At 44.4% G+C, this 21,862-nt stretch overlaps 1 protein-coding gene across 6 annotated transcripts in view; it reads right to left on the minus strand.

Annotated features, from left to right (window-relative positions):
* DAPK2 (death associated protein kinase 2) overlaps positions 1–21,862 on the minus strand; it is a 61,983-nt gene that overhangs the window by 6,864 nt on the left and 33,257 nt on the right. For 4 of the 6 annotated variants that reach the window (XM_083712750.1, XM_083712748.1, XM_083712749.1 and 1 more), the window contains 8 exons: positions 18,671–18,892; positions 16,894–17,032; positions 14,650–14,779; positions 13,943–13,991; positions 13,251–13,277; positions 10,007–10,159; positions 7,405–7,450; positions 4,144–5,745 (listed from right to left, as the gene is read on the minus strand). In XM_083712750.1, the coding sequence (XP_083568876.1) occupies positions 5,095–5,745; positions 7,405–7,450; positions 10,007–10,159; positions 13,251–13,277; positions 13,943–13,991; positions 14,650–14,779; positions 16,894–17,032; positions 18,671–18,892 (1,417 nt within the window). In that variant the 3' untranslated portion in view covers positions 4,144–5,094. Of the gene's footprint in view, positions 1–742; positions 833–4,143; positions 5,746–7,404; positions 7,451–10,006; positions 10,160–13,250; positions 13,278–13,942; positions 13,992–14,649; positions 14,780–16,893; positions 17,033–18,670; positions 18,893–21,862 lie in introns of those variants that run through there. The other 2 variants (XM_083712752.1, XM_083712753.1) reach the window with 1 other exon arrangement.

Here is a 21,862-nt window from a genome sequence, read left to right on the forward strand (position 1 = left end):
GCAGGATCAAAGCATGCACACACGTTATCTATCCTGTTCTGGGCTGAGTCATACTTCCCCCAAAGGAGCAGGTACACAGTGTCAAGGTGTTCCTGTGTCCATTTCGGTCATTATAGGCTCAGCTTTGATATCAAGGAGTGCTTATTTCCTGCTCTGGCTGACTTGCCAGCTATGGCCATTCCTGGTTTGATGTAGCCTCCCATCTTGATTACTTAGGGACTACCCTTGGATACGGTTTGAAAACTTCAGCTTGTGAAGAACAGGCCTGGTGAGAGCTGTAGTCCAACAAGATCAGGAAGGGTGGCCTAGGCACCTATCCTAATAACACATTAATGTGTAGTTTTATGTTGAGCTGCAAATTGTTTTACTGCAAGCTGCTTGGAGAACTTTATCAATGGGTAATCATATAAATTTAAAATAATAATCAATAATGTTGATGTTAACAAGACCGGCCTGCACTTACTAGCTAGCTTCTAGAGAGAGAGAAGCCAGCTCTGCAGATAGCTCTGAAAGGTATAATTTATGTCACTTTAAAAAAATAATGTTGTTTCTTTAAAATGGCGGTTGGGGAACCTGTGGCTCTCCAGAAGTTGCTGGAGTAAACAACCACCAGCTCCAATATCATTTGGAAGACCAAAGGCTGTCCATCCCTGCTTTAAAAGAAAACAAAACAAAACAGAAGTCTTGCTTCTTTGTAGAGAGCACCACACATGCATCAGCAACCACACTCCAAGTACAGTACCTTCCACCGCCTCCGGGCATATTGCTTTTTGAAGTTTTCCAAGTTAATGACCGACTCTCGCCTCACCAATGCCTGGCATTTGTCCTTCGGCTGGGAAAGACAAGAGAGAACAAGGTCAGTGCTTCACAAAGCCTGGGCCATTAAATATACATTATGTGGGTTGTGCACTTTAAGTACAGGGCGGGGGGGGGGGCAATTGCAGTGCCATCCAGATGTTGCTGGACTTCCATTCCCATCCATCCCAGGCAGCACGGCCATGTATCAGGGAGCTGTAACTCAACAGCCAGGGGCGCCGACTTATAAAAAATATTGGGGGGGCCCATACCGGGGTCCTGCCCCGGGAAGTTTTCTAAATTTTAGATGAAAATTAGTGAGTTTTAAAGTTTTTAAAAAGTATTTTAGAGTCATATGATCAACATTAGAACCCCGAAAACTTGACTCTCTATAACTCCACACTCCGGGAAACTTGACAAGCCTGAAACACTTTTTGGCTTTGAAAAAAGAAACAAAACATAAACACGCACGGTATTTTCGTAAAAAGCTAATTTAATTTACAGTAACAATTATGCTTATAGACTATTACAGAGCAGTGAATATATAGCTCTGAAAAGACTGAAATGATATTTAAATAAATCCTAAACTATCATTAAAAGAATAAAACATAAAATATTGCTGTCGCACAGTAATAGCACTTTGATTAATAAGTGAAATAGCTAATTTAAGCTTACTTTGAATAAGGCTGAGGGTTCATTAAATAAATATAATATCTCAAAGTTAATGCTTTAATACAGTTAATAAAGTTAATACAGTATGCCTAATACTGTATGTAAATACTGTAATACTGTATGTAAATAACGGGCTTTAATTGGGTCTTACACCCTAAAAATATTTAAGTATTTGAAAATAACTAATACAGTACTATAGTAATATAGAAATACAGTACTAAACTAGTACTAATATTTCAAAACTGAAAATTTAACATTCTGTATGTATTTAATTCTCTATTTTATAAAGATTTTTAATATCTGACAGTGAGTTTGGAGTAGCCCAATGCAAAAATCCCAAGGATCCATGTGGATCCATGCTTTGTAACCACGTTTTTGCACCACTGTGACCCTAGGCAACAGTGGGTGCGTGATTTTTTTGGTGCAAGATGTAGCCATGGACATGCTATGTGATCTGATGGTGAATTTGGGGTGACCCAATGCAAAGATCCTGAGGATCCATGTGGATCCGTGCTTTGTAACCACGTTTTTGTAACCACTGTGACCCTAGGCAACAGTGGGTGCGTGATTTTTTTGGTGCAAGATGTAGCCATGGACATGCTATGTGATCTGATGGTGAATTTGGGGTGACCCAATGCAAAAATCCTGAGGATCCATGTGGATCCGTGCTTTGTCACCACGTTTTAAATGGGGAGGGAAGGAAAAACACAGAAGGGACAAGAAGCACAAGAGGGGTGTGCGGAGAAGCAGCTGGCTAAGAATGCAGGGGAGGAGTTTAACGGGGTGGGGGGGAGGAAAGGAAGGCAAAAGTCCCCCCCCCCAAGCCAGCCCTCTCTCTCTCTCTCCCACCTGCATCCCTAGAGCAGGGAGAGGAGGAGGTGGTGGGCTGGAGCCTGCACGCAGTGTGACTAGGAAAGAATTAGAAGCAAGGACTCGATCCTTTCCTTAACCCTCTGCTTGCCAGGAGGGCAGGGGATTCCCTGCTCTTTGTTGAGTTTGAGCAAACGCAGCAACACAAGCGGGTGGGCAGTAAGACCCTGAGGCAGAATGCAGGAAAGCAGCAGCTTCCGCCTTCCCTCCACCCGACCGACCAATCTTATTTTTGCCTGATTTTTGCTCTTTTTGCCCCTGCGCTCCTTCGAGTCAGCTCCAGGGACCACACATTCGCTCAATAGCACGCACAGACATTTCCCCTTACTTTTTAGGAGAAAAAATCTGTGTGTTATAGAGCGAAATTTACGGTAATAATTTTCTTAAATTATTGGGGGGGGCTCTGCCCCCCCAAACGAATTTTTGAGGGGGCTCGGGCCCCCTCAGGCCCCATGGAGTCGGCGCCTATGTCAACAGCATCAATCAGGCAGGCCACAGGCTCTCCATCTGGACCTCAAGTCTTTGACGTTATCATCCTCTCTGTCTGAAGTTTGACAGTGATGAGACTGGCACAACTAAGTGTAACAGCAATCAAATGGTAGCAAATAATTTACATCTTAGGACTTAGCTGGCTCCAATGGGACACCAGTTATGCAAAATTCAGACAGGCCTCAGGGTACCTACCTTATCTCACACGAGTGAGAGCTTCCAAGCATATCCAAAGCCGACCCACGTGTCAGTTTGGAAGCTACTTTCTTCAAACCTTGGAAAAGGCTGGACTTGCTGGACTTCCCTGGCTTGAACCCAAACCAGTACTTAGCACACCCCCTCCATCAAGTGACAGCCTCACCTTGCTGAGACCATCACTAGAAACAAATCAATAGCCAATGGGCAAACACTATTCACTCAACCAATCCTAGGGTGCAGGGTTTGGGACCATCAAGAAAAGGTGAGTAAGGGGCAACATGACAGAAGGGCAGAACATTATGCATGGGATAGCGAAAGTAGTTAGAGAATTCCGTGCCTCCCACCCCACCCCGGCCCCGCCAATAATACTAGAATTTGTGGGCTTTCAACTGCAACTGAATAATAATAATAAGTATTTCTTCACACAGCACATAGTTAAACAATTATGGAACTCCCTCCCACAAGAGGCAGTGGTGGCCCCGAATTTGGATGGCTTTAAAAGAGGATTAGGCCAATTAATGGAGGATAAAACTAGGGATGCGTGTGGCACTGTGGGTTAAACCACAGAGCCTAGGACTTGTCGAACCGAAGGTCGGCGGTTCGAATCCCTGTGACGGGGTGAGCTCCCGTTGCTCAGTCCCTGCTCCTGCCAACCTAGCAGTTCAAAAGCACGTCAAAGTGCAAGTAGATAAATAGGTACCGCTCCAGTGGGAAGGTAAACGGCGTTTCCGTGCGCTGCTCTGGTTTGCCAGAAGTGGCTTAGTCATGCTGGCCACATGACCCGGAAGCTGTATGCCGGCTCCCTTGGCCAGTAAAGCAAGATGAGTGCCACAACCCCAGAGTCGGCCACAACTGGACCTAATGGTCAGGGGCACCTTTACCTTTAAAACTAGCCACAAAGTCTATGATCTGCTTCCACAATCAGAGGCAGTAATGCTTCTGAATACCAGTTGCTGGAAACCACAGGAGGAGAGAATGGCTCTTGTGTTCAAATCCTGCTTGCAGGCATCTGGGTAGCTGCTCTGAGAAGGACCAGACAGGCCATTGACCTCATCCAGCAAGCTCTTATTATGTTCTTTTGTGTAGCATACGGACAGATGGTGCTGCAAGTAACCACACTGTATTAAATAAATATTTATTGTCTCTATAAGTGTGGAATTAGTTACACATTTGAGAAGATCATTGCTGCCCAGGCAATGCTCTTCTCTTTCAGAGGCAGGAACAAAAATGTGCATAATTCAATTATAACTCACCCCCCCACACTTTCCCCTTCTAATAATCTGAATCAAAACAGCAACAAAAACAAAGTCTCAGGTTCCACAATAGGAGTCTTCAGTCCTCTGGTTCCTCCACTGGACCATGTTCTTTGCTTGAGGTGGGGTAGACTGTCAAGTCTCTTGACAATGCCTTACGCATCACCCCAGTCAATATGCTGAGCGTAGAGTTGATGTTAGAGCTCTCCATTCACTCCGTAACACATTCACAATTCTGGTTTTCAACTGAAATGCCTGCCACTGTTTGAAGTAGACTGCGGTCAGGATTGCAGAGGGTGCTGTGGGCAAGAAAGAGCTTCTCCATCTGAATCCATCACTATTAAAAGCACCAGTCATACTGAGTTTCAAATCAATGCATTCTTACTGCTGACTCTTTCACAGGACAGCAATAAAGGCTGTTAAGGATGCTTAACTATCTACAATCAGGTATTTAGGAGGTATCTCATGGTAACAGTAAGCTGCTTCCATCTTCCAAAGTACAATGACAGCAAAGGCTTTCACTTCTAAATGCAAAGTATGCTCCAAAAAGAGAACAGGGTGTTATTCAAAGTAATTTCAATTCATTTCTCACTGGCAAAATTCACAGCCTCCCTGTTAAAAAGGGTAAAACAATGGCAAGAGTTCATATGCCCTGTGTCGTGGAACATATATTTTCAGAGTTCCAAAAGTCAACTGCGACAGTGACTGTCAATTATGTTTTTCAGAAATAAAGTGAACAAGTGGGGTGTCACCATTAGTATGCAGGAATCTTGAGGTGGCATGAATAGATAAATCTGAAACTCCATTTTAGACAGAGTTACTGACTTGATTTTGCAACACCTGGGTTCAAGGCAGCTAGGAATTCTTCACAGCAGGATCTATTTAGCAGCTCCCTAAGAGAGTCATTTATATCTTTGTTAAAGACGGAGCCAAAATTTCCAGTCATGTAGGCGTCACTTCCATCTTCCAGCTGAGAGCTGCCTGTAAATTCCTGAATCCACTTGAGTTCTTCGGACAATTCCTTACTCAAGGACTCGTAATGTGACTGCCGGTTCATGTACTTGCTGGCAACCCCAGTGAGGCTGCTGCCCACAAGTCTGATGTCCTCCTGCAGGTGCTTCTTCAGAGATTCAATCTTGCGATACTCGTACTTCAGCTGGGAAAGTTCATGTCTCACGTTTTCATGTTCTTCTTTGTACCAAGCTTCTTTCTCGTTGTAGATGGAAACGAGGGCGTCAATGTCCTCCTGCAAAGCATCATGGGACACAGCCAGAGCACTGAAGTTCTGCTCCATCCTGGAGATGTCTTCCACCACATAGGCAAAGCGCTCAAAGTTGATGTAGGTGTTGTTGGGTGGCATGCTGGAGTGGCACTTGATGGTGTACTCCTTCAGGCGCTTGGTCTTCAGTTGCTGGTTCTCAGCCCTTTTGCTTTCTGGGACCTTCGCTTCTTCCTTGGGCTGGTGAGTCTTCAGACAGAAGTAGTAGGGCATGGTTATTACTGATCCGCAGAATCATGCAAACTGCTTCTATAGACACCACAGCATCAACCACAACACAGCAGGCAAAAGAAAGGCAAACACACAACACATATCCATGGTGCTGGGTGAAAACAGGATTCCTTCATGCATGTCACAGACATTATTTTATTTTCACACAAAAAAAGGTTGGTGGAGCAAAAACATCCCTGTGAGCACTATGACTGACTGCATGCTGGCATCTGTGCATTTACACTTTCAAAAGTGGTCAATTTTTGTAAAAAATTGAAAATATTTCAGAAAATACACTATTGAGCATTCTCTCTCTCTGTGTGTGTGTGTGTGTGTGTGTGTGTGTGTGTGCGTGTGTGCGTGTACTGGGGTCACCGAAGTCTGTAGCCCTCCTGGAAAGCAAGTTATGGGACAAAACGAACAGGTCCTTTCTAAGTCATTTCTGTGAAATGAGTGCGAGTGTTGTGTGGCTATTTTTCCTGTTACTGAGGAATGCTCCCTGTTGCCATTCGAAAGCAAGAGTGTCAGTGTGTTTGTGTGTATTTATATATATAATCAATATTGTGTGATCTCAACAATCACAGCCAGAAGTACATGGCTGACTTCCCACAGTAAGCGTAAGGTTGATGGGGCTGGCCGACTCTCTAATTTTGTGCTATGCCCCCCACAGCAGCTATTTGCGACTGGCGCCCCAGCACTCTCTCAAAATGTGCCCACTGATCCAAAAAGGTTGGTAGCCCCTGATTCATTGTGATGTGAAAAAAAAATCTTAAGGGTCCAGCACTTCAGATTCCAGCATGCAAAGACAAGCTGCATATATTCCAAATTACAATGGACGTCCAGCACTGAATGAATGTTTTGAGTTTCACCTGTAAATAATTGGCTATTCCAGATGAACTTAATGGATGCCCCATATTAATATTGCATATCACTGTGTTCTCAATTCTTCACAAAATTTGTCTGGAGTCTTCGACATTCAGATGTGAGTATTGGCACTGGGCAAATGTAGGACATCCACTGTATCTTCTACACAGCAGAACACCACAAACACAACACAAAGAAAGACACAGAGAGGCGTGTGGTCCACTGGGTTCTTCTAGGCTATAGCCACCCTTGAAAAGTTCTACAAATGCAATGGAGTGTCTTTTGCAACCTCCTATAGATTTCAAGGTGGACTGGATGGAGCAAATTCATACCAGATAGAGCCCAGCCAAACACAGTTGGAACGTGATTTATGTCTGTCCATGCAAACAGTAGGCAGATGTATCACCATCACACAACACATTCCATGATGGGAAATTGTATGCTTGTCAACACGTATCTCAGCATTGCATATTTTTTATCTCTTGCTTAAGACAAGAAAGCATTAAAAAAGGCAACATGTATTATTGTTTTATTTTGCAAAGATTCTGACAATGTTTGGCAAAAATTAATCTCTCTCCCCCAGTGAGGTTAAAACTGTGAGAAACCAAACTAGAAGGTCATTGTCATGCTGCCATAATGTTTAAAGTCAGATATGCAAAAGCAAATGAGAATTATGTCAGGTGACATTTCAGTGCCAAAATGCAGAACTCCATACAAAGCTCTGTCCGAATTAAAAAACACCCGCTTCACCACATGCCCCATTTCCAGGCTTACCGTGATCCAGGGGTGAGTGAGAGCTTCTTGGATGGTGAGGCGTTTCCTACAAAGGGAGAAAATTCGTTAAGTATGCAAGCCCCCCTTGCAGGGAAGAGCTGCTGGTCACAACTGTTCTTGAAGCGTGTTGCATACTGGCTGCAGAGACAGACCTGTCTGTCTCCCTCTTTAAAAGCATCCTTAGTCTAAAGCTACCACAAGAGAGGTCGGAGGATGAGTTGAAGATGAAGGAGACATGGAAAGAGAGCAGATCTGTGCCCGTGAACTGCCTGGATGGGAGACCACCTGAGAAGAAGATGGGGAGCACTCTCTGGAGGAAGTGCCCTTGGGCTGTGGTTCTCAGGCACCCAACAACCAGCTGTCTGCTGGGGCACTTGAGACTTTGACAACTGGGCGTGACAACCCACTTGTCAATCATCTAATGCCATAATGATGTCAGGTGATTGACAGGTGGGTTGTCCCACCCACCTGCCACAATTCGGCCCACAGAGGTGCTGACAGATAAGGATTTAGCCTGCTGGGCCCAAAGAGGTCCCCATCCCCTGCCCCTTTACAATGGTCCACAAACTACAGCTGGCCTGGAACAGAGGCACAAGATTATTAACTGGGACAATATTTCACTGTGCTCTGTAATATAATAATAATAATAATAATAATAATAATAATAATAATAATAATAATAATAATAATAATAATAATTTATTATTTATACCCCGCCCATCTGGCTGAGTTTCCCCAGCCACTCTGGGCGGCTCCCAATCAAGTGTTAAAAACAGTACAGCATTAAATATTAAAAACTTCCCTGAACAGGGCTGCCTTCAGGTGTCTTTTAAAGATAGGATAGCTGCTTATTTCCTTCACATCTGAAGGGAGGGCGTTCCACAGGGTGGAATTTCTCGCCACTACAGAGAAGGCCCTCTGCCTCGTTCCCTGTAACCTCACTTCTCACAATGAGGGAACCACCAGAAAGCCCTCGGTGCTGGATCTTAGTGTTCGGGCTGCACGATGAGGGTGGAGACGCTCCTTCAGGTATACAGGACCAAGGCCGTTTAGGGCTTTAAAGGTCAGCACCAACATTTTGAATTGTGCTTGGAAACGTACTGGGAGCCAATGCAGATCTGTCAAGACCAGTGTTATGGGGTCTCGGCAGCCACTCCCAGTCACCAGTCTAGCTGCCGCATTCTGGATTAGTTGTAGTTTCTGGGTCACCTTCAAAGGTAACCCCATGTAGAGCGCGTTGCAGTAGTCCAAGCGGGAGATAACTAGAGCATGCGCCACTCTGGCGAGACAGTCCGCGGGCAGGTAGGGTCTTAGCCTGCATACCAGGTGGAGCTGGTAGACAGCCGCCCTGGACACAGAATTAACCTGCACCTCCATGGACAGCTGTGAGTCCAAAATGACTCCCAGGCTGCATACCTGGTCCTTCAGGGGCACAGTTACCCCATTCAGGACCAGGGAATCCCCCACACCCACCCGCCCCCGTCCCCCAAAACAGTACTTCTGTCTTGCCAGGATTCAACCTCAATCTGTTAGCCGCCATCCATCCTCCAACCGCCTCCAGGCACTCACACAGGACCTTCACCACCTTCACTGGTTCTGATTTAAAGGAGAGGTAGAGCTGGGTGTCATCTGCATACTGATGAACACCCAGCCCACGCGACATTGGCTCCCAGGTTCATTTCCAGACATAATTTACCTTCAAATTACATTTTAAAACATCTTAGGACTAGGTTACCTGAAAGACTGCCTTCTCCAATATGCACCCTGCCAAAGCTTAGCTCTCTTTCGCAGGCCGTGTCCTGAGTGTTCCCTGTGGCCCATGCAACCAGCAGGGAGACAGCCTTTTTGGTAGTGACCATTCCTCTCAGCTTATGGAACAATCTTCCCAGGGAGGCTTTCCTGGCACCATCCTTGTGGTCATCTTGGCTCCAGAAGAGCTTTCTGATCACTCAGCCCTTCTAAACAACTATGTAGTAGTTGTGGCTTTTAATTTTTGGGTTCAGTCTGCTTTGGGTCGCATTTTATGTACTTAGGACATTTGTGGTTTCATGGTGAACTTCATATTTACTTTTATTCCTGCTATTTACTGTAAGCTGCCTGGATAAGTTTATGCTATGAGGCATAAACCAATCAACCCAACCATGGTGGGCAGGACCAGGAAGCTGGAGGGCCTATCTGTACCTCAGTTTAATCCCTCTCGCCTCCTCGTCCATGCGGCTTACAGCTTTCGCAGCACTCCCCTCCAACTACTGCTGCCCCACATTTTCTCCTCCCTAAATCCACAGATACCCTTTGCTTTGAGGGTTAGAGTTATGCTTTCAGGGGGGTTTTTTTGCTGTTGTATTCTCAAAAATTAATAAACATATATTAAAAGAGAAGAAAAAGAAGATGCAAATATGAGAGCGACATTGATTACATAGGGGATCTGTGGGCTAAGGGAGCAGAGAGTATGAGATGGCAGTAGTTGGAGGAGAATTCACTGTGGAAGAAGGGGAATGAAGGCGGCATGAGGGGATCACCATCCACGCTAAGCCAAGGTATGGGTCAGCTCTGAGATTGGCCTTCCTCTCATCCTCCTCCTGGCGGGTCATTTGGGGCTCACCGGGTATCTTTTACCAGGAGCTTGCGAATGAAATCTTTGGCGAGGTCACTGGTGTGGCTGAAGAACTCTTCGTCAAATTCATAGTTCACAGCTGTGATGTTAGCCAGCGTCTCCTGTTTGGTATCTCCAAGGAATGGCGAAGCCCCGCTAAGCCTAGAGGGACCATAGGGAGAGAGAAGGGTCATTAGCCTGCAGGGAAAAACAGGGGAAATTGGTCTCATTCTTGACCCCATAGCAGAGAATGCTATGCCTGCAGTTTTTCTGCCTGCTTTAAAACGGACCATGGGGGGGTGTGAATGGTACAGTGGTACCTCGGGTTACATACGCTTCAGGTTACATACGCTTCAGGTTACAGACCCCGCTAACCCAGAAATAGTGCTTCAGGTTAAGAACTTTGCTTCAGGATAAGAACAGAAATTGGACTCTAGCGGTGCAGCGGCAGCAGGAGGCCCCATTAGCTAAAGTGGTGCTTCAGGTTAAGAACAGTTTCAGGTTAAGAACGGACCTCCAGAACGAATTAAGTTCTTAACTCGAGGTACCACTGTATTGACAGCTTCTGAAGGAAGGGAGAGGGCAGGCTGAGCCCATCAAGCTCTTAGAGGCAGACTCCATCGTGGATTAAATCTAGGGTTTTATGAAGAGCTACGAAATAGGAGACAGAATGATCTGATCTTATAGGGCACAACACCCAGGGAATTTCTCCTGTGAAATAAATGGGAGCTCCCCAAGAGCAAAACATTCACTTGTGGGGCTCCCATTTATTACTGAGAGCCAGTGTGGTGCACTAGCTAGAGTGTTGAACTCGGGCCTGGGAGACCAGGCTTTGAATCCCTACTCAGCCATGAAGCTCAGTGCGTGACTTTGGGCCTAACCTACCTTGCAAAGTTGTTGTGAGGATAAAAGTGGAAAGAAGGAGAAGCATGTATGCAGCCTTGAGCTCCTTGGTGGAAAGGCAGGATTTAAATGTAAAAATAAATATATAAAATAAATAATGGGGTTTGCACGGAAATAAATCACCAGGGGATTGTGCCCTATGTAAGTTAGTGCCATTTGGACTTCCTATTTCGGGACAAAAATGTCTTGGGCTCCTCCTACCCAAAATTCGCTCAAGACAAGGGGTAGGAAAGATGCAGTGAAATCAAATCCGGGAAGCCCCTGGTGCAGGGAGGAAGTTATTTTTCTGAAGGTTCAGCAGCTGGCCTTGTTTGCAAGGAAAGAAGGCCTGCCTGCCAATAATGCAGAGGGTGCTCAGCAGTCTTTATTTAGCCTGGGAGAGGAGCCTGGCTTCTTTCTCAAACGCCCTTCACTGTAAGCGACGTCCTTTGCTTACCTTCTTTTTTAAATAAAATGTGTCATAGCACTTTCTTGTCTGTCTTTGAAGAGGGATGCTGAGTTGTGAAATCAAGAGACAGGGAAATGCTGCTCCTGTCCCAGGGGCTGAAACAGTCTCCCACTTCCAGGTCTATAACAGTCACCTTCCATATTTAGGCTGTGCGGCTTAAATGCTATTTATAGGGACGGACCTTAGCTCAGAGGTGGAGCGTCTGTTTTGCATGCAGAAGGTCTCAGGTTCAGGCCCCACAACATCTCCAGGTAGGTATGGGAACATCCCCTGCCTGAAACCCTGGAGAGCTGCTGCCAGTCAGTGTAGACAACACTGAGTGAGAGAAACCAATGGGTTGGCTCTGTATAAGGCTGTTTCCTACATCCCAACATGTTTGTGGCAGCATTTCCTGACCATAATGTAGGAATAATGTCCCTTTTAAAGGAAAGGAGGTCAATGTGGAGGAGTGGACAGAGGCTTCATCTGGAACCAGGGAGACCTACTCATTATTATAATAATAATAGTTTATTATTTATACCCCGCCCATCTGGCTGGGTTTCCCCAGCCACTCTGGGCAGCTTCCAAAAGAATATTAAAATACTGTGATACATCAAACACTGAGGAGAGGGATGCTTAACCCTTCCCCACTGAGTCATATTCTCACTCTGCATCAATACAGAGCTTTGAATACATTCTCAATAATTCGGAAGGATTTTTGTGCTGGTCGGTGTAATTAATGGGAGTCTATTTTACTTTCTGCATTGCAATGCATTATTTCCAGGGGCATACCTGAAGTTATTCACTATTTTGCATAGAACTGAGCTGTTGTTACACTTAAAAAACTGTCCTGCATTTGAGATTTTGGAAGACTTTATGGTATATTGTTGGTCTTATTTCTGGTCAGTTGTCCATAATAAACTGGTGTGGATGACGCTATCATAATTCTTCTTTACTTTATGTGCTGTTTTACTGCAGTTGCTTAAGTGCATCAATTGTTCTTTTTCTGATTATGTAATTTGCTTTGTAGGGTAGGCCAGTCTCGGTATCTGCATATTGCAGCTGTTGGAGAAGGAGGCAGAGAAGCAGACACATGGTTCAGCTAAGGTCTCAGGGCTTTGTGGCAGAGGCAAGATTTGAGTTGAGGACTTTCTTACCACTAACCAACACTAGTTCCATTTGAGCAAGGTTTTTTTTGTGGGAGGGGGGGGATTTGGGAGATGATAGGAAAAGAACTCGCAGGAAAAGACTAGACACCGGGGACACACAACTTCATTGAGACTGAGGAGCATCCCAATAACACAGACCCGCTTTCTGCAGACTCCCCCACAGTGACTTTGCACAAATTCTACATCCAGCCCAAGGACAAGGGTAACAACAGCTTGCATCAAAGTGTTCAAAGCACTCAAGAACCTAGTGCTGATTTTGGGGGTGGGGGTGGGGGCACAGAGCTCAGGATAGGAAGACACTGCACTGCCACCTAGCAAGCAGCCTTGGCAACTGCATTGTGGAACTGGAATTTGCCAGAGGTGGCAGGCAGGCAGCTGTGGCTCAAGCAGATTCTGAACTGGGGACTAGAGAGATGCTGGGCTAACAAGGGGGGTGGGGTGGGGGTGGCTTCCCCTTGCCCCATGGAATCCCTGCCAATGGCCTGATCTTGGATATGAACTTGGGGTGGAGGAGAAGGGGTGATTCCAGGGAGGGACTGCTCTTTATCAAGGGTAAAATCGACTGAGTTCTACCTAGCGTTCTCTGCAACAAATCCAGTAACTGGGAGTGACTTCTACTTTAATTTGCTGGGGGCCAATTTGTGCGGATAAAATGATGGGGTGGGAATCATGTATGTCAAATTGAGCTCCCTGGAGGAAAAGCAGGGCATAATAGCAATACAAAAACAGAGATATAATCTAGTGAAGTACTTACAGAATGTAAGTGATAACTCCTATACTCCTGAAACAAAGCAAAAGAAAAAAGATGGAAATATTTAAATTAACACCCACTATTGTGTAATCTGCTGGCATATGCAGATGGAAAGTGGGAAAAAGAAAGCCACATTGGGACCTAACTTTGACACATAAACACATTTTATACCATGTTTGGTTGTTTTTAATAATAATGTAAGAGAGTGTTGCCATTGCTGGTGTTTTTCCATAGAACTTGGCCAAACTAGTTAAGAAGGTCTTGAATATTTACCAACTTATAAAATCCCAGCAGTGGCTCTTTCACTTGACGCAACCAAAGCTTTAGATAAAGTTAATTGGGATTTTCATAAAGAATTATTAAAATTTCAAGAATTTGGCACCCAAATTTTATAGGCATTATTGATCAGTGTTATAATAGCAATTTAGCACATATTTGAATTAGTGGTAGAGATTCTAATCAATTTTCAGTCTATAAGAGAACAAAACAAGGTTGTCCACTTTCACCCTTTTTATTTGGAACCACTGGCTGAACTAATTAGAAATGACCCGATAATAACTGGAGTTCAAAGCAGTGACATGCAACACAGTATAAGAGTGTTTGCAGATGGTATCTTGCCTTTATTGACTGATCTCGAACCATCAGACAAGAAGTGATGCTATACTGGAAGGGAATGGAAAGAGGGAAATCCTTACCACATATCTGCAGCCAGCCCAAGAGGCTCGTAGTTCACTATTTCTGGTGCTGAAAGGAACAGCAAGAATCAGCAAGAGGGTGCACCAAGGATTTTAAAGGCAAGCACAGAACCACAAACCTAGAAGACAGGCACACTCACACACACACACACACACACACACACACACACCCTCTGGAGCCCCCATAACACAATTCCCCTCCTCCTTCCCAACCCGCACTCTCAGCGCCACTGCTCATGCCCCACCTCCACAAACAACAAGAAATTCCTGGGGCATAACTCACACCAAAGGCTGGTCTCCTTTGGAAGGAGGTCATGGGAGGGCTTGCTGGCTTTTCATAACATTTGAGAACATTTTCAGACTTGCAGGTGGATCTAGGTGAAGGGGGCAAAGCTTAACCTAGGAACGGAAAATGTGTGGCCTTCCAGGTGTTGTTGGACTTGGGGTAGCCTCAGCCAGCAGAGCCAATAAGCAGGGAGAATGGGAACTGTAGTCCGCCAGCATCTGGAGGGCCACAGCATCTCGACCCCTCCAGTGTAGGGACCCCCACAGACCAGTTTCCATGAAGCACAGACCAGTTTCCATGAAGCACACATACTTTTCAGTCTAAACAAGTGGCAGCCATAAGGAATGCCAGAGACTGTAGTATAAACTTGGACTGACTGGTTAAACAATCAACAACTAACAGTGAAATGGCTGAGACTTACCCACAAATTCTGGTGTCCCAAAAATATTTTTAAACTCAACGCCATCTTCTATTTCATGAGCCAGACCAAAATCAATCAGTTTTATGTGCGGGATGGGGATATTCTTTTCTAGCAGCATAATATTCTCAGGCTTATTGGATAACAGGGAAGACACACATACAAAGAAATAATAAAGTCAGGTTTGTGGATTGATCCAGCCCTATTTTTTAACAGGAATATAAGAATCTGCCTCAGTATTTTCTACACTGATGTGCGGATTGCTTTCAGACACATACTCCACCCACCCCCACCCTGGAAATGCCAGGGATTCAACCTGTGACCACCTGCTTACAAAACAGATGCTAAACCACTAAGCTACAGCCCTTCCCTAACCTAGATTCAGGTGGGCCTATAGAAAAGGGCTCCTCTGATTGCCCTAAAACAGATGCAAAATGCAATTGAATGCACCAAAGCAAATGTCGCTGTGTCATGCTGAGTCATGGTCTGCAGCTCTAGCAAAGGACTCAGATGACAGCTCCAGGATCATATATTAAGAGACTTATATTTTGACAGCTGTCGTAATTTCAGTTTACACTTTCCCCCTCAACTGCACAAGACAATGGCAATACAAAATCTGGCAGCTGCAGAGTTTCATAAACGGAACTTAGAGACAGGACACCTGCTTTGTATACAGAAGGTCCCAGGCTCCATCTCTGGCAGCATCTCCAGTTAATAAAGGCTCGGTTGCCCAGAGATGGAGAAGACTCTCTTCTGCCTGAGACAAGCATGGAAAGCCCCTTGCCAGTTGGGGTAGATTAGCAAACAGACCAACCAGCTGCCAAAAGGCAGCTTAAGGTTCTTAATGATCTTTTCCCAATTGGTAGTTATGTTATTCATGTTACAGGCCTCTCTCTTGAATGCTTAAGACTTGGGGTTTGTTTGTTTCATTTTCTAGTACATGCAAAACCATTCCCCACCACTCTTTTTGATCAAGTACCCCACTAGCTTTTCCAGTCTGAAACAACTGCCACCACTTGAAAATTCCCAGTCCTACATGAAAAATTCCCAGTCCTACATTCCCTAACGAAGGTACTGGTGGTTCCTTTCTCCTTTAAAAATAGAAAAGGGTGGGGAGAGATTTGATCCTCAGTCCTAAACACAAATCCCATTTAAGAGGGATAAAAGTGGTTGGATAAATCAAGCCCCCTGATTCTCCTCTTGAGGAGGTGAGTTGCAGACTCTTAACCTCTGTGAAAAGATTCTACGTGCTCAGTCAGAGATACTGAATCACAGAGGGAAACCTGGGTGCACAGTGGTGGAAACTGCAGTGGAGCATTGTGTGTGCGCACATGCAGAGTTACCCTATTCACCTGCCCCTTCTTACTTCTTACTCTGAGAGCTGCAATCAGGATTCCCTGCCTCCCTGCCATTTAACCTGACTTTTCTCTTCCTGAAATGCAAAGGCACTGCAAGGTCCAGGTGAGGGAAATGCCAGAGGTGAGACAGAAGCAAATCACATTAGCTACCTTTGTCCTTTTCCTAGTTCAGTTTACAGGGTGGAGGGTTGCTACACAAGAGGCAGGTCAGTCCCCAAAGAGGAATCTTCCACCATTCACAGCACAGCAAAGGGTGGGAGGAACTCAGATTTTGAGATTAGATTACAGGCTGTGCTTGCTGTGACAGTGAGCACAGTTCCAGTGTATACAAATCAGCTGAGCTCTGGTTTATTTGTTTATAGAATTTCTTACTTGCCCTTTCCCCAGAAGGTTGCAAAGGCTTACACGTCCACATGGCACAGGACAGGAGCCACAAAAACCAAGCATGTTTAAACCACACCCCAGCCTTGCCTTTCCCAACCTGGTGCCCTCCAAATGTTCTGAACTGCAACTCCCACTAGACTCAGCTAGCACAGCTAAAAAAGGCTGAGGGCTGACTGGGAATTATAGCCCCCAAATATGGAGGGCACCAGGCAGCTGAAAGCTGGTCTACAGTCAGCTGCCAACAGGGTCGCCGACTTGGGACCCAGATTATGGGTGCCCAGAGGCACATGTGACATAATGTGACATCATGATGTCACGGTGCGCTGTGACATCATGACATCACATTACGTCACATGTGTTGTAGAGCTGCCTGGGAATCTTGGAAGTTCTGTCCAAGGCCCTGTGGTGTGGGTGCCAAGCATCCACAACAATTTTTTTGTGGGTGCCCGGTCTCCCAGGGCCCCCTAGAGCTGGCATCAGTGGCTGCCAAGCCCATTCTGCTTACCTTTAAATCAAAATGGGCTATTTTCTTGTCGTGCAAGTAGCTGACACCATCTAGGATCTGCTTAATGAACTGTGTGGCTTCCTCTTCACTCAGCGACTCCTTCTGGGCCAGGAAATCAAAAAGTTCTCCTCCAGACACACTACAAAGCCAACAAGAAAGTATTGTGATAGCTGCATTAACACAAAAGGATGCAGATTCATTGTACTATTCTGCTTCCGGTTCCCTGGATTAGTCTAATGGATGTTTCTAACAAATTACTACTGCTGTTTGTTGAATAGAGTATTCATCCTGAATTCTTTGCACAAAGCTTATGAGGTGGTTAGACTGTGTCCAATCTTTATTTTTATTTTGGAAAGTCTCTGGTCTTTATTGAGCATTTGTTCCAATTTGTTTAAGCAGTGATTATATGATAATGAGCACTAATCCTGCATTCCTCCTGAATTACTTGCTGAGCATTTATACATAATCTGGTTAATCATTTATTCACCCCACATTTTTAAATGCATTTGCCCATCACTTTCCAAACTGCAAAAAGTCCATTTTTAAAAAATAAGATTTGTTGCCCTAGGGCAATGCAGCATTTTAATCTGCTTTAAATGTACAGTCCTAACATTCTGGTAGGCTCTTGAATACCTCTCACAAATTACTGACAGTCTGGATGCAACCCTGGGGAGCCAACAGCTGCACTTTGTGGATAAGGCTGGGGGGGGGGGGAGATTTACAACACTCTTTTTATTTTTTGCTTTGTCACATAGTTAAATATATTTTGATATACTACATATGCATATCACTTATGCATTTATTTAATTTATAATCCTCACCTTCTATCCCATATGAGACCTTTCTGGAAATGAATGGTCAATGGCATCAGCAGCATAATAAAATCCTCAAACCAATTACTGCACAGAAAGGACAACTGGGATGTACCTGAGCATGCTATCAAGACTGCTGCCCCTCCACCCTAAATTGGCACCTTGCCAATTATAAGTTTGTTCCTTTAAGGATCTAACTTTCTTAAAATCCAATTTGATTTATGTCTTATGCTGCAAGTGTTTCCTATTGCAGCTCAATTCTTGGTTTAGAATAGATGAACAAACTGATTCTATAGCCCCTGTGGTCCACGAACCTGGATATAAGGCATATAACGAAGCAGTTTACTGCCCTGAACAATGAGCCAGGAATGAGGTGTGTATGAGACTCATCCACACACCAACACTGATATATATGAACTTTGCCTTTGCAGTTACTCAAAATCCAACGTGCCACCAAAGCTGGTCACTGAACCTTGAAATTCTGATGGACAGCTAACATGTTGCACACAAGTTCTCCACAAGGTGGCCCTCAGCACCAACACAGTTTTCTACACAAAATCCCAAGAATCTGAGATTGCTGGCAGGGAAAACAAGAACAGAAGAGTCCAATCCCAGTTGTGGTTTTAAGGGCTAGAGGGCTTGGAATTCTGCACTTGATGAGCTCAAATTTGCACACAAACAAAGGAATAGACGGAGCTGACTGGATTGCTTTGCAATTATTCAAATAATTTGCACACTTTCTCTCTCTTATTAAGCATAATTTAGTCTGGTTTTACTCTTCACGGGGAAACCCTTACTCTCTGCCCACGATACTTTATTCAGCTCCCCAGTGGGCTTCTGATATTTCAACAGACATTGCTTGTGCATATTCTAGCTTATCTTAAGAACTAGAAACTTTATCTATTCATTTGTTTTAAAAGTGCATTCCTGTGCATCTCAGCACATACGCAGCCTCTCCTACTCACAGCTCGAGGATAAGGACCACATCAGTCTTGTTCTCATACACGTCATGCAGCTTGATTATATTGGCGTGAAGGATCTGCTGCAGGATGTTGACCTCCCTTTCGATCTCCTCTCGCCGGACTCCACGGCGGCTGGCACGGCTCTGTCGTTTCTTGATAAATTTGGCGGCGTATTCCACCCCCGTGACCTTCTCCCGGCATTTCTTCACGATAGCAAACTGGCCACTGCAAAGAAGAAAGAGGAGCTGAAGGCAATTCTCCCACACCAGGGAAACTGGCGATCCTTTGGAAAGTCAGGAGTGGGTGCAGGAGACGGGTTCAAATTCCTGGAGTAGCCCCACTTCTGGCTACAGACACAACAAAGATAGTTGGATGCCAAGCTAATATGCTAAAATGCATTAAAATGTCAACAGAACCCTAATATTAATATTAATAAATTATTTATATCCAACCCACTCTGGGCGGCTTCCAACAAAGTATTAAAATATAGTAGTCTGTTAAACATTAAAAGCTTCTCTAAACAGGGCTGCCTTCAGATGTCTTCTAAAAGTCTGGTAGTTGTTTTTCTCTTTGACATCTGGAGGGAGGGAGTTCCACAGGGCGGGTGCCACTACCAAGAAGGCCCACTGCCTGGTTCCCTGTAACTTGGCTTCTCACAGTGAGGGCACCACTAGAAGGCCCTTGGTTCTGGACTTCAGTGTCCGGGCAGAACGGTGGGGGTGGAGACGCTCCTTCAGATATACTGGACCGAGGCCATTTAGGGCTTTAAAGGTCAGCACCAACACTTTGAATTGTGCTCGGAAGCATACTGGGAGCCAGTGTAGGTCTTTCAAGACAGGTGTTATATGGTCTCGGCGGCCGCTCCCAGTCACCAGTCTAGCTGCCGCATTCTGGACTTGTTGTAGTTTCCGGGTCACCTTCAAAGGTAGCCCCACGTAGAGCGCATTGCAGTAGTCCAAGCAGGACTAGACATAAGAATGTAAGAAGAGCCTTGCTGGATCAGGCAATGGCCCAACTGGTCCAGCATCCTGTTCTCACAGCAGTCAACCAGATGTACCAGTGGGAAACCCGGAAGCAGGACCTGAACACAAGAGCCCTCTCCCCTCCTGTGTTTCCCAGCTATTTGTATTCAAGCATCACTGCCTCTGAGCTTGGGGGGCAGAGCACCCACAAAGCACCAGGAAAAGATTTAAAGCTTTGAGTCTGCTTTCGAATAATGCTTATTTGGTTTGTCTAAAAAAAGAAATCAGAGCATAAAAAGGGTTTTCTTAGCTCAGAGTTTCAGGGCTCCAAGAAGTTAGCCTTGGGTTAATGTACCCTTTTGGCTCTAGGCAAACTTATTTAAAAAATAAAAATAAAAAATCTCCAAGGCTTTTAAAGTATTAACTTGTAAACTGTCCAGATTTGCTATGCATTTCTGGCTAGTTTTTGCTATTATGTTTGTGTTATTTATTACACTATATAGAAATTTATAAAACCTTCACAAACCAGTGAAAAATCTTTATGAAATCCTGATATGGCGGGAGGGGGAGACCTCCTAATACAATTTTTTAAAAAACTGATTGCAGAGTTATGAAGTCTACAAATGCAATTTTTTAAAAAACCTTAAAAGTTACAGGAGGGATTATCCCACCTCCCAGTCAAACGCCTTTATTTACTGTAAATGTTTTAGTATGCTACAAACTTTTACAACTTGAGACTATTCTTAAATGTCAGCTGGCCTGACCTGACCGCAGCTGCTGCATTTCAAGGTTATTCTTCAACCACCAATTTTAGTATTTCCTCCATAGCTCAGAAAAAGGAAACAAGTGCTGCATCCTCTAGTATTTTAGTGTGATGGAAGCCCCCCCCCCCCAGATCCAGGTATGAAGTAATTAGTCAGCAGAGGAAGGAAGCAGAGAATTCCACATAAAGTACAGTGTGGATGAGATCACTTTGCTGCTTCCTGTCTTCCTCTCGTACATTCAACACAAGGTATGATTTGAATGCAGAGCAGGTGTTGGAGGGGAGAGAGAGAGATGGCCTTCTCACGATTTCCAGGCAATAAACCCAAGACAGGCGAGGAAAAGAGGCCTAATTCACATGATGCTTTACAGCAGACTTTCCCAAAACTGGTGCCCTCCAAATGTTTTGGACTACACCTCCCATCAGACCCAGCTTGGGGAAAGCCGATTATTATTTTGCATTTATACCGCACAAAACACATTGAATGTTGCACTGGAGAGATACCGACTCCTCTTTGACTGGGAAGTCAAGGAAGAGGAGGTCACTGCATCAATGATAAAGTGGTCACAGGACTTTGGATACGTTATATCAATGTCCCAATGGGAAAATCTCTGGAAGAAGAATTGGAAATTTACTACCTGTTATGCCATCAGGGAGAACTTCCTAAAAATGCAACACCAATGGTATCTAACACCTCAGAAACTAGCCAAAATGTATAAAGGAGTAAAAAGTAACTGTTGGAGATGTGGAGTACAATAGGATCCTTTTATCATGTATGGTGGCAATGCAATAAAATCAAAACGTTCTGGGAGGATATCCACTTAGAACTCAAAAAGATGTTAAGAATCTCCTTTAACTTCAAGCCAGGGGCATACTTACTGGGTATTCTTGATATGGACTTTCCTAAAAAATAATAATGATATTTTCCTCTACGCAACGGTGGCAGCGAGGGTTCTTATAGCTACAATGTGGAACAGTGAAAAAGTTCCCTCAAGACAAGAGTGGGTCAAAAAAATGATTTACTATGCTGAATTAGACAGCCTATCCGAAAAATTAAAGAACAAACCAAGGAAAGAATTCATTTCAAAATGGGAAGTATTTAAAATATATTTGAAAATTAATAATACTGACTTAAAGTCCATAGCGGCATTTGAATAATTCCAGCAATATCGTTCACTAGTTATATGACGTAACATATTTTGAATTGATTTGAGATGACAGTAATAACATGTACTGGCAACAAAGAACGGTAATTTGATTTATGTAGAAGATGGGAAGTCAGGTTTAAAAAGAAGAGGCCATTACAGTATATGGATTATGAAATTTATATTAATTCTCTATGTAAGGCGCAACTGATGGTTTATTTTGTCCTTTTTGTTATGTGTTGAGCAAATAAAATAAAATAAAAATTAAAAAGGGGGGAAAGAATGTTGCATTGGAGAGTAACATAAGCAAAACAGAGGGGCCCAG

The sequence above is a fragment of the Podarcis gaigeae genome (assembly GCF_964106915.1).
Source record: "Podarcis gaigeae genome assembly, chromosome: 14".
Taxonomy (NCBI): Eukaryota; Metazoa; Chordata; class Lepidosauria; order Squamata; family Lacertidae; genus Podarcis; species Podarcis gaigeae.